This window comes from Acinonyx jubatus, chromosome B1 (genome assembly GCF_027475565.1).
Source record: "Acinonyx jubatus isolate Ajub_Pintada_27869175 chromosome B1, VMU_Ajub_asm_v1.0, whole genome shotgun sequence".
NCBI classification, from domain to species: Eukaryota; Metazoa; Chordata; class Mammalia; order Carnivora; family Felidae; genus Acinonyx; species Acinonyx jubatus.
Window position 1 is genome coordinate 139,102,955 of NC_069382.1, and position 13,133 is coordinate 139,116,087.

At 36.9% G+C, this 13,133-nt stretch overlaps 1 protein-coding gene across 2 annotated transcripts in view; it reads right to left on the reverse strand.

Moving 5' to 3' along the window:
- The window catches only part of MRPL1 (mitochondrial ribosomal protein L1), a 101,095-nt gene that overhangs the window by 36,942 nt on the left and 51,020 nt on the right, over positions 1–13,133 (reverse strand). For both annotated transcript variants that reach the window (XM_027058944.2, XM_015074380.3), the window contains exon 7: positions 8,825–8,931. In XM_027058944.2, the coding sequence (XP_026914745.1) occupies positions 8,825–8,931 (107 nt within the window). The remainder of the gene's footprint in view (positions 1–8,824; positions 8,932–13,133) is intronic.

Below are 13,133 nucleotides of genomic sequence, written 5' to 3' on the forward strand. Positions count from 1 at the left end.
AATCTCAGTGTTTGTAAACGCTTCAATTTCACAAGCAGTCAACCTTTAATGACCATAGGTCTTGTCAATTTCATTTAGTAGGCACTAGCAAGTCATGGTAGAGGTGAGTCAGACAGGGTCCACAGCAAAGGGAGCCATAGGAGCCCACACACACAAAAAGAAAGTGGTGGAGAATCAGGGCAGGCCTAGAAAAGTGAGAAAAAAGGAGCAAGAATGGGGAGGGGAGGTACATGAGGAAACTCAGAATCTTAACAAGTAGAACAGAAGACTGGAACCCAAGAAGAAACCAATGGTAATGTTTACCTTGGAATTTTTAAGCTGTTAAAAGTACACACAGACTCACACACACACCAGTAATGTATCACCTAACAAACTGATAAAGTGATTACATTTGATAATATCTAATGCTGGTGCGTGAGGCACCATAACACACCATTTGATGAATTATAGACTAGTGTAAACACTTTGGAGGGTAATTTAGCAATACTTACAATAAATTTTTGAATATACATTCTATTTCTAGAAATTTATCTTATGGGTATACTTGGCAAAAACCAGCAATATATATTTGTAAGAATGTCATTAAAGTATTAATTTGTAATAGCAAAAAATTGGACATGATCTAAATGTCCATCAATAGCAAACTGATTCTTGTACATGCACACCAGGGAATACAACTCTACACAACCATTAAAAAAAAAAAAAAACATAGCAGATCTCTTTGCATCTTTGAAGATATCCATGCTATTTTAAGTGGAAAAGAAAGGTATGGAACAGTGTGTGTGGTATAATACCTTGTACATAAGTAAATTTTTCTAAGGGTGTTTATGCTATGCTTTAACATTTCTAGAATGATAAAAAGCTATTCTTTTAAAGTTTATTTATTTTTAGTAATCTCCACACCCAACATAGGGCTCAAACTCATGACCCCGAGATCAAGAATTGCATGCTCTTCCAATTGAGCCAGACAGGTGCCCCAACAAAAAACTATTAATAAAAGTTCTAGAAGAAAACATTGCAGGGAGAGGGGCTTTAGTGTTTCCTTTTTGTAAACTGATTAAATTTAACCAAGTGTATATATTAATTTGAAAATTGTTAACTGTCAACAGAGTTGACAGAGTCCAGGCAGCAGAATTATGACTATTATGTACTGTTTTTCTATATTATAAACACATACAAATCCTTTTAAAATGATCTAATTAGTACCTGAAATCAAACTACTACTATTTAGAATATATACACTAGCCAGGTATATAATTATGTCTCAACATTTTAAAGACTCTACATTAGTTTCATTTCTTTTTCATGAAAAGAACCATAATTTTTAAAACTTAGGGCTCAGTTAAAGAAATGTGCTTTTTCTCCCCTGTGAATCTTTACTTTTAGTTTTATGCTTTAAAATCTTTCCCTTGAATTTGATCACTTAGCAGCTTACTTTTACCCCAACCAACATATTCTTCACACTATGAGAAAAGGTGACTACATGACAGTGATATAACTGACTGAAAAATTAAATATTCCAGTGATGACCTGTTGTGTTTGCATGATGTTTAACATATCATTTAAAAGGCATTGTCATTGATAGGAGCACATGATCTGATAGCACGCAGTCACAACCAATTTCATGAATATGTAAATTATAGGTACAAATGGTAGGAAAGATTAGGAAAGAAACTAATTTACCTGTAAGTAACATTGCTGACAAGTGTTAGATATTGGCTGGCTAGAAGAGCATTTGCAGTTTTGATATACAAAGGCATTAGTGTTGAGTTCTAATACCCAAGATACTAATCTTCACGTCAGATAACTAAGAAAGATCATTCAATTGATTATACTTATCACATTAATACAGAAGGAAAACCAGCTTAAACTAATCAAGATCAATTTCATGTTCCATCAATACTAGAACTGGATCTTAAAGCAATGTGGCAGTATAGACCCTTTGAGAATTGTAACAAGGGATATCAAAATGATTTAACTAATGTAAGATAATCTTTCCTCTACAGGCAAATAGAAACACAAAATTAATACATGTCACTCTTCCAAAAACACCTTTCTAGATCAAGGGTCAGCAAATCTCTTTCTCTAAAGATCCAGAATTTAAATATGTCAGGCTTTGTGGGCCACATACAATCTCTGTAGCAAATTTTTTGTTTTCTTTTTTACAACGCCTTGAAGTTGTAAAGAGCATTCTTAATCACAGGCTGTACAAAAACAATCATCAACTGTATTTGTCCCATGGGCTATAGCTTGTTGACGACCTCTGCTCTAGACACCTTCCTTCCTTCTAGATACCACATGAGGAACCCTAATAGGCATGTGATGCTGTCTGTGCTCTTTCATCTGCATACTGCATCTGAATCTAGTCCTCATATCACACAGGGGGCAAAAACGAACAAAAACCTTCACATCTTCAATATTTCCAACTATATTTCCAACATCACTCATGGAAATCTCAAACTTTTAAGGAAGATACATTACTTTGCTTAAAATCTTTTTATCTCTGATAATAGATAAAATTCATATAATAGTTATATTACATACAATTGTAAACACATTTCTATTCCTTTTTAAGTAACTATAATGAGGTATACCTGACATACTCTACATTTATTAACTTGATTGAGTTGTATTTTGCATATCATATTATTCACCATTTTCTAATTTATGTTTCCAATGACTTTTTAGTAAGCTCATCAAGTTGTGCAACAATCACCATAAATCAGTTTTAAAACATCTTCACCATCCCAATGTCACCCTCATGCACATTACTGTTAATGCCTATACTTACTGCTCCTGCCCCTGCCCAAGGCAACCCCTCATCTACTTTTCATCTTTTCATATAAATGGTATCACATAGTATGTGGTTTCTATGTCTGATTTCTTTCACCAAGCATGTTTTTGTGATTCATCCACATCAGAGCATGTATCCATAATTCATTCCTTTTTATTGCTAAACAGTATTCCTCAGGATATGTTGCACATTCTTAAAGTATCAATTAATTAAGTTTTGACATATGTATATACTCATGAACACATCACCAGTCAGGATAACAAACATGTCAATCATCCCCCAAATTCCTTGTGGTCCTTTGTAATCCCGCCTTCCCATCCTTCCCCATTTACCTATGCCCAGAGAAACTACTGGTCTGCTTTCTGTCACTACACAAATTCACATTTGCGAGCATCTTACATAAATAGAATCATACAGTGTGTACTCTTTTTGTCTGGCTTCTTTCACTCAGTATCATCTTTTCTAAATTCATCCATGTTAAAGTATGTATCAATCATGTGTTTTTTGCTAAAGAATATTCTATTCTATTGTTTATACATTCACCTATTGAGGGACATGTAGAATGTTTCCAGTTTTTAGCTATTACAAATAAATCTGTTATAAGCATTTGTTCAAAAGCCTTTGTATGGGGGTGCCTGGGTGGCTTAGTCAGTTGAGCTTTGGCTCAAGTCATGATCTCACAGTTCATGGGTTCGAACCTTGTTTGGGGCTCTGTGCCGACAGCTCGGAGCCTGGAGCCTGGAGCCTGGTTCGGATTCTGTGTCTCCCTCTCCCTCTCTGCCCCTCCCCTGCTCATGCTCTGTCGCTCTCTCAAAACTAAATAAACATTAAAAAAAAAAAGTCTTTGTATGCACATATGTTTTCATTTGTCCTGGGTAAATATCTAAAAGTGGATCATCTAGCAGGTGGATGTTAAACTTCTTAAACTGCCAAGCTGCCAAACTGTTTGCCAAAGAGGCTATATCATTTTACACTGACACAGCAGTATAGTGTTCCAATCTCTCCATACCCTTACCAATACTTGCCATGGTCAGTCTTTTTAAATTTAATGATTCCAGTAGACGTATAGTGATACCTCATTGTGGTTTTAATTTGTATTTCCATAACAACTAATAATGTGAAGCATCTTTTAGTTTGTTTGTCATCTGTTTGCCATGTGTTTGTCACACCTTGATGAGGTATGTTCAAATTTTTGCTGATTTTTATTTTTCTAAACGTTTATGTATTTATTTGAGAGACAGTACAAGCGAGGGAGGGGCAGAGAGAGAGGTAGAGAGAGAATCCCAAGCAGACTCCGCACTGAGAGTGCTACACGAGGCTCAATCCTACAACCGTGAGATCAGGACCTGAACAGAAATCAAAGAGTCGGACGCTTAACTTACTGAGCCACCCAGGTACCCTTTTTTATTGATTTTTAAAACTGGATTGTTTTATTATTGAGTTTTGAGAACTCTTTATAAATTGTGGATTTATCAGTTATATGATTTGTAAATATTTTATCCTGGTCTGTGATTTATCTTTGAATTCTCTTAACAGTGTCTTTTCAAGAGCAAACACTTAATTTTTATACAGTGCAATTTATCAATTTCTTTTATGGATCATGCTTTTCATGTCACATCTAAAAAAAAAAAAAAAACAACATTCCCTAACTCAACTTTTTCTTCCAGAAATTTTATGGTTTTAGGCTTTACATTTAAGTCTTTGATACATTCTGAGTTAATTATACATGGAACAAAGTTATAGGTCAAAATTCATTTTACTGTATACAGATACACAATTGTTCTGGTACCATTTCTTGAAAAGACTAATGTTTCTCCATTAAAAATGGCTTTGCAACTTGTTTTAAATCAGGTGTTCATATGTATGTTGTTTTGGGTTTCTTGGCACTCTGGTCTATCCCATTATCATTTTGTGTTTTTTGACATCAATATCACACTATCTTAAATACTATAGCTTTATAAATCTTGAAATCAGGTAGAACGCTAACTTTGTTCTTTGTCAAAGTTGTTTTGGCTTTTCTAGATCCTTTGTATTTCCATATGCATTTAAATCAACTTGCTAGTTTCTACAAAAATAAAAAAAAAAAGGCTAAATAGAATTTTAATGGAGAATGTGCTGAATCCATACATTACTTTGGGGACCTGATATCTTAACAATATTGGATTTACTGATCCATAAACATGGTATACCTCATCATTTATTAGATCTCCTTTAATTTCCCTCAACTATGTTTTGAAACTTGCAGTATATGGATCTTTCACATCTTTTGTCAGATTTATCCCTAAGTATTTCCTAGTTTTTGGTATTAGTATAAACTGTATTATTTTGAATTTTAATTTAAAAAAATTTTTTTTAATGTTTATTTATTTTTGAGAAAGAGAGAGAGAGCGAGAGAGAGAGAGCGAGCACAAGTCAGGGAAGGCAGACAGAGAGGGAGACACAGAATCCGAAGCAGGCTCCAGGTTCCAAACTGTCAGCACACAGCCTGACATGGGGCTTGAACCCACAAACTTTGAGATCATGACCTGAGCCGAAGCCGGTCGCTTAACCGACTGAGCTACCCAGGTAGCCTGAATTTTAATTTCTAATTGTTACTGTTATGTAGAAGCAAAATTGATTTTTGTGTATTTGTATTCTATAACCTTTCTTAACCTACTTATTTGTTTTAGTAGCTAGATCATATCATCTGCAAATAATAACTAATTTACTTTTTCCTTTCTAGTGAGGATGCCTCTTTTTTTGCCTGATTGCACTGCCTAGAATCCTTAGGTCAATGCTGAACTGAAGTAGTGACAGTGGATATCCTTGTCTTGTTCCTGATCTTAGGAGGAGAGTATTCAGTTTTTCACCACTAAGTATAATGTTAGCTGTTGTATTTTCATAGATGCCCTTTATCAGGTTGAGAACATTAACTTCTCTTCCTAGTTTGCTGAGACTTTTTAATCAGGAATGAATGTTGGATTCTGTCAAATGCTTTCTCTGTATCTACTGAGATGATCAGATGACTTTTGATTTACAGTTTGTTAATACAGTGAATTTTAATGACTGATCATCGAGTTAAACATTGAATGTTATCATTCTTAGGGTAAACCCTACATGGTGATGACATGATATCCATTCTATATTGCTAGGCCCTACTAGCTAAAATTTAGTTTATAATTTTGATATCTATGTTTATGAATGATATTAGACTGTTATTTTCTTTGCCTGGTTTTGGTATTAAGGTAATGGTGATTGTCTTAGGTGAAAAAGTAAATCAGGTCCCTGTTACTCTATGTTGGCCAAAAGCAGAAGTCTGCTTTATAGTTATTATGTCATTATTTCATCCATCCCTTCCTATTTTAAAAAGTACGTGTTATTATTAACTTCTTTTTGCATTTAGGAGAAATGGAGAATGGGGAAAAACTGAGGCTCAGAGAGCAAGGTAACATGATTCTAATCTGGAATTAGGATTCTGATTCCAGACAGTATGAATTTAAAACCCACTCTCTTAATCTTCTACTATAACATTCATGTAGTATCCAAAAAAATTCTTTTTAAACACAGAAATTAATTTCTTTTTCATTAAGAAAAAGCATTCTATCTCTAAATGATACAAGTAGTCTGACCTGGAGCTCATGTAATCACTTAATCACTATGGTATTTGTTGAGAAGAATGAATGCCAAGGTTTCTTATACACTGAGTCAGGATCCATATAAAGTATTAACTACTGAATATACTGAAAACCTTACTTAAGAAAAAGAACGGATCCAGATGGAAAGAAATAATCTTATAGATGTCCTATAGTCTCCAAAAGTCCAACCAATACAGGAAAAATAATTACTGCTACCATTTCAAGTTTTTATTTAATCTTCAAAACCACATTGTAAAATAAACATTGCTACGCAAATTCTATAGGTCAGGAAATCCAGACACAACAACATTAAGAAACTTGTTTAAAGTCTGCTATCCTGTAAGTAGTAAGACAGGTATTCAAACCTAAGTCTCTATAGCTCTAGAAAATCCTCGTAAAATTGGCATTTTTTGTTTTTTACGTTACGATGTTGTCATCCCAAACAAATATTGACAAGGGCTTTTTGGAAATACGGAAAGTGCAACATCAGATTCTAGCAGACCACAATGCCATACAAACTGGTACTAGGCTTTGATGGTAATAATGGCAATGAGGGGTTTCCCAATCCCTGATGAGATTAAACCTGTTTTGTCCTCTTTCTAAAGCAAGTTCTCCTTCCATAAAACAAGTTGAGTGCCTTTTCTCTACTTCTGATGATCTATAGTGGGCATAGCTTAATTAGCTAGACTACTAGCTTAGATTACTAGCTATAATGCAGAATTCCTCTTTTTTTTTTTTTAAGTTTATTTATTTATTTTGAGAGAGAGAATGAGAGAGCAAGCAAGCAGGGGAGGGGCAGAGAGAGAGAAAGAGAAAGGGGGAGAGAGAGAATCCCAAGCAGGCTCCACACTGCCAGTGCAGAGCCCAGTGTGGGGCTCAATCCATGAACTCTAAGATCATCACCTACACCAAAATCAAGAGTCCAACATTTAACCATCTGAGCCACCCAGGCACCCCCTAACACAGAATTCCTCTTAAGAGCAGGATGAGCAGAGGAATAACAGCTATTCAAATAATTCCAGGCATGAGGCAAGATGATTCTGGATAAAAAGCCTGGACTGAAAAGACTGCCAGTGTTCAAATATCTATTCTGCCTCATACTAGACCTTGGAAAACTTACTTGACTTCTTGGGGCTTCCATGCCTTCATCTATAAAATGGGGATGATAATTTTTCCTCTCATAGTATAGAAGATTAAAAGAAAGAATATATGAAGAGTGTTTAGAATAGTGCCTGGCACTTGCTAGGCACTTTTAAATTTTTACTTTCAATATCACCATTATTCCTATGGTTACTGAACAGGAAAAAAAATATTGAGATTCTTTAGCATAAAATAAGATATTATCAGGGCACCTGGGTGGCTCAGTCAGTTGAGAGTCCAACTCTTGGTTTTGGCTCAGGTCACAACCTCATGGTTTGTTAGTTCATGGAGCACCGGGCTCCATGCTATCGCCTGCTTGGGATTCTCTCTCTCTCTCCCTCTCTCTCTCTCTCTCTCTGCCCCTGCCACCTCCCACTTCAGCCCACACACACATTCTCTCTCTCTCAAAATAAATAAACTTAAAAATAAAGAAGATTTGAAGAAATAACTACATATCTAAAAACATAGTCCTATAAACTGGATATTATCTATAACAATGTCCTTGGGGCACCTGGGTGGCTCAGTCAGTTAAGTGTCCAACTTCGGCTCAGGTCATAATCTCATAGTCTGTGAGCTCAAGCCCCATGTCAGGCTCTGTGCTGATAGCTAGGAGCCTGGAGCCTGCTTCAGATTCTGTGTCCCCACTTTCTCTCTGCCCCTCCCCCACTCATGCTCTGTCTCACCCTCTCTCAAAAATAAATAAATGCTAAAATTTTTTTAAATAAACTTCACATGAATCCTTAATTATTTCAAAATAAAAGAAATCTTGCAGAATGTTCCCTTCAAAAAAAAAAAGCGTCCTAAAAACAGCTTTGGAAATTGAGTTCCAGGATCTTCTATAAGTAGGCAAACAGTTTTTAAAACACAAGCGGGGATAATGAAAACAATTCATAAAAATAAAGCAAATTACTCAATTCCATTAAAGTAGTATTAAATACCTACAATGCGCTCAGCATTATGCAATGTCCCACAAGGGATATATAAGATCTAACTATACTCTCAATAAGCTTAGAATGTTAGAGAGCAAAAAATACATATATAGAATAATCAAATAAGACAAAGTACAAGTAATTACCATTGAAGGGCACATGAAAGAATTCTCAAGTACTATTCAAATTTATAAGTTCAACCTATAGAATAAAAAATTATCCATCTGTATATTTAATGCTATTCTTGATACTAGTGCTAAGAACAAGTTTGAAAGACTTGTCACTTAACAGTCACATTTTAAACAATTAAAAAAAATGGTTATTTAGTAATTTCCATTGTAACTTACTGTTGCTATTTTGGTCTTGAGAAAGTTCTCCCTTTCTTCATCTACCTTAATTTCATGTCCAGTTTTAAATAATTCAAGCATTTTGGGGATGTCACGGCCAATGGACTCTGGTTAGAAAAATTAAAAATCCAAAGTTATCACTACATATAAACAAGTAACAAAAACTACTCAATAAGAGAAACATTCATCAGGTATTAAGATATAGCAAACAAGTTGTGGCAGACAGGCTTTAGAGTGGCCCCCAAGATGCCCATTTCCTGGTGTTTATGCCCTTTCATGATCTCCACCCCTGAGTGTAGATGGGTGCTGCAGCTTGCTTCTAAACCAAGAGACAGAATGCTTATATGTATTTGATTATATTACGTAAAACTGTAATGCCCATCTTGGAGGAGACTCTCTTCTTTACTAGCTTTGAAGAAACAAGCTGCAATGTTGTAAGTAGACATATGAAAAGGGCCACAAGACAAGAAAAGGAAGCCCTCAATCTAGCAACCTGCAAGGAACTGAATCCTGCCAACAATCCACATGAGTCCAAAAGCAGATCCTTCCACAGTCAAGTCTCAGATGAAACCACAGCCCTGATACTTTGAAGCTTTATGAGACACAGAAACAGAGGACCCAGCTTAGCTGTACACACATTCCTAGCAGACAGAAACCACGAGATAGAAAATGTGTGCTGTTTTAAACCATTAAATTTGTGATAATATTGTTGCACAGTAATAACCAATAGATAAGTATATGCAAGGATGATACTTATCATACTTTAAAAACATTATGGACAGGGGCACGTGGGTGGCTCAGTCAGTTGAGCATCCAACTTTGGCTCAGGTCATGATCTCTTTGTGAATTTGAGCCCCGCATTGGGCTCTGTGCTGACAACTCAGAGCCTGGAGCCTGCTTCAGATCCGGTGTCTCCCTCTCTCTCTGCCCCTCCCCCACTTATGCTTTGTCTCTCTCTCTCTCTCTCAAAAATAAAAAAAATTTTAAAGTTAAAAAAAATTATAAAAAAAAATTAAGGACAAATTAAAATCTGTAAGATTTTTTATGATAAAAAACTAACAGCAAAGTCTTGAAATCTTCTAAGAACTTTTTACTTACTGGTGCACCTAAGTGGCTCCTCTCTCCTTTCTCTCTCTCTGCCTCTCCCCAACTTGGGTTTTCTCTCTCTCTCAAAATAAATAAACTTAAAAAAAAAAAGATGGGAGATTTTATACCAAGTTTGTAAGCTGACAACAATGATTTAGGAAAGTGTCTAAGAAAACTGACAATGTAGCAGAGAGAAAGGAGAGGGGAATCCAGTGCACAAATGAAGAGGGTTGGCCTCTGGTATGAAGATAGACTCTTCATTTATAGTGACAGGAAGGAAGGTGTTGTGGTCATAGACTCAGGGTAGTCAAAATAACTCTTGAGCTCTCACTATGTGTAAGGCACTACTCTTAAGAAAGAAATGTAAGTAGAGATACAGATGATTTAACCAGGTACCTGTTTTTTTGTACACCACTATTAGCATCTTGCTGTTTATATTACACTAGTGGTCATATGGTTTAGTACTAGTTACATCAGAATGTTATATTAAAAAAGTAGCATTTTATACTAGTTTTTCCATCTGCCTGTCCCTTTTCTATCAATTACAATTAGATTGTAAGTTCCTTGTGGATAACTGCTTTCATTCACAGTGAAGTGCTCCTGAACAATTCCCCAGATGATCCTTGGAAGTTATATATGCTGAAGATATACTGTGCTCTCTATAGAATGAGATCTTCATGTTGACTTATCATGGGGAGAATTTCTGGAGACATATATGATTGGTGTGTTTTTTGGTAGTCACACATTTCTCATAATATTTATTGTTCTTAAAATAATTCACATTTTCTATGTAGAAAATTGAAAATTTTTCAAGTTATCGTGTCATGAAACATAAAAAACATGTATTTTTATATATTAAATTTGAGTTAAATGTTAATGACTAAACAGTAGGAAGGTGGAGTTTATTTTTGAAGTCTTCAGTGTGACCCTTTGAAAATTCTTAATTTTTAACTTGATTTTTTTCTCCTTTCTACATCCAGTTCTTTGTCTTTCTACCATAATGGAGGACAAAGTGACATTAGAATCCAATAAATTTAGTTTCAATTCTTAGCTCTTTTTTCATGTCAGCTTCTGTAGCCATTTGAGTAATAATGAGCTGCCTCTAGACTGTGATTATTATTTCTACTGATAAATCTTGAGATTTTCCTAGTTCCTTTCCCTTTTTTATGGTAAAGCAGGTTAAGTGAATTTCACATGAAAGCAGGTAAAAAGTGTGGGGTCCTGGGTAAGAGTCTACCTTCATTTTTGGGGGCTAGAGTAAAACCTTATTTAGGAGGCGATCCAACATGGCGGAAAAGTAGGGGGACCCAAAGTTCCCTCATCCCTCAAACACAGCAGTATTGAGGCCAAAGGACTTTGAATTCCAAAAGTCCAAGCTGCAGAGTGACAAAGATGTTTCCAGGGACCCATGGGGAGAACCCGGCAGGCCATAGGTGCAAGATTGCAAACTGGGAGAGATAAAAAGGGCAACTTAGGCACAGATAGGAGGGATCCCCTTCTGTGGAGACACAAAGGGATAAGAGAGGATGAGGAAGCATAGGACTGTATCTGGACAAGAGAAAAACAACAGACCAGGACACACAAGGATCCAGTCTCTAATTGCAGGGCTTTCTCCGCACCAGGGCCGGCTGCCATGTTCAGGCACCTGAGGAGGAGGTGAGTCAGCTCCGGGCTCGGTAACTAGTTCAGAGGCACAGTCCACAGTGGGAGAAAGCAATACATTCCCTGGAGTGCTGTGGGAAGAAGGCATATGACCTTTGAAAGGACAATGACTGCCTGTGCCCGCCAGCCAGAGGCCATATATCGGGGCACAGAGCAGCACTTCCCTGGAACTGGGGTGCACGGAGCGGGGCCCTTTAAGACAGCGGGGTTTAAATCCCAGCCAAGCGCCAGGGAGGCAAGAGAGTCAGTGGAGCAGGACAAACCGTGTGCCCAGCACTGTGAGGCAGCACAGAAGCGGCTCTTTCCCAGGATTGGGGCTCACAGGGCAGGATCCTTTAAGACATCAAGGTTTAAATTCCAGCCAAGTGCCAGGGAGGTGCGGGATTAGCAGAATGGGACAAACTGCCTCATTCACACCAGTGGCACTGTGAGGATGGCCTGTACAGAGTGATTTGGGACACCAGGTCTGTGGCGGTGAGACTGGGGTGTCGTCATTTCTCACCCCATCACCAACAAGGTGGAGCTTCAGGGAACAGACAGCGGGCCCACAGGACCGGCCTACACCAAACCACACCCCTCTGTGCCTGAGAACTGCATATGTAGTGGAGGAGGACTGACGCTGACAAACCAGACAGCCCCTTCTCCAGACCTACAAGGGTAGACACATGAGGGTAGTAGCAGACCTATCTAATGAAACTTGGCAGGCCAGAAAGGAATGGCAGGAAATTATCAATGTACTGAATAGTAAAAATGTACTGAATCGTTTATCCAGCAAACCTGTCATCCAGATAGAGGAGAGATAAAGGTTTTCCCAGACAAACAAAAACTGAAGGAGTTCATCACCACTAAATCAGCCCTACTGATTTAGGGGGAATCTGTGAGTGGAATGTTGCAAAGATCACAAAGGACCAGAGACATCACTACAAGCATGAAGCCTACAGATCACACAGTGACTCTAAATTCATACCTTTCAATAATAACACTGAATTTAAATGGACTAAATGCTCCAATCAAAAGACACAGGGTGTCAGAATGGATAAAAAAAAAAAAACGAGACCCATCTATTTGCTGTCTACAAGAGACCCATTTTAGACGTGAGGACACCTTCAGATTGAAAGTGAGGGGATGGAGAACTATCTATCATGCTACTAGAAGTCAAAAGAAAGCTGGAGTAGCCATACTTACATCAGACACACTAGATTTTACACTGAAGGTTGTAAGAAGAGACGAAGAAGGACATTATATCATAATTACAGGGTCTATTCACCAAGAAGAGCTAACAATTATAAATGTTTATGCACCGAATTCAGGGATACCCAAATATATAAAACAATTAATCACAAACATAAGCAATCTTATTGTAAGAATGTGGTAACTGCAGGGGACTTTAATATTCCACTTACAACAATGGACAGATCATCTAGACAGAAAAATCAATAAAGAAACAACAGCTCTAAATGATACACTGGACCAGATGGACTTGACAAATATATTTAGAACTTTTCATCCTAAAGCAGTAGAATACACATTCTTCTTGAGCTCACATGGAGCATTCTCCAAG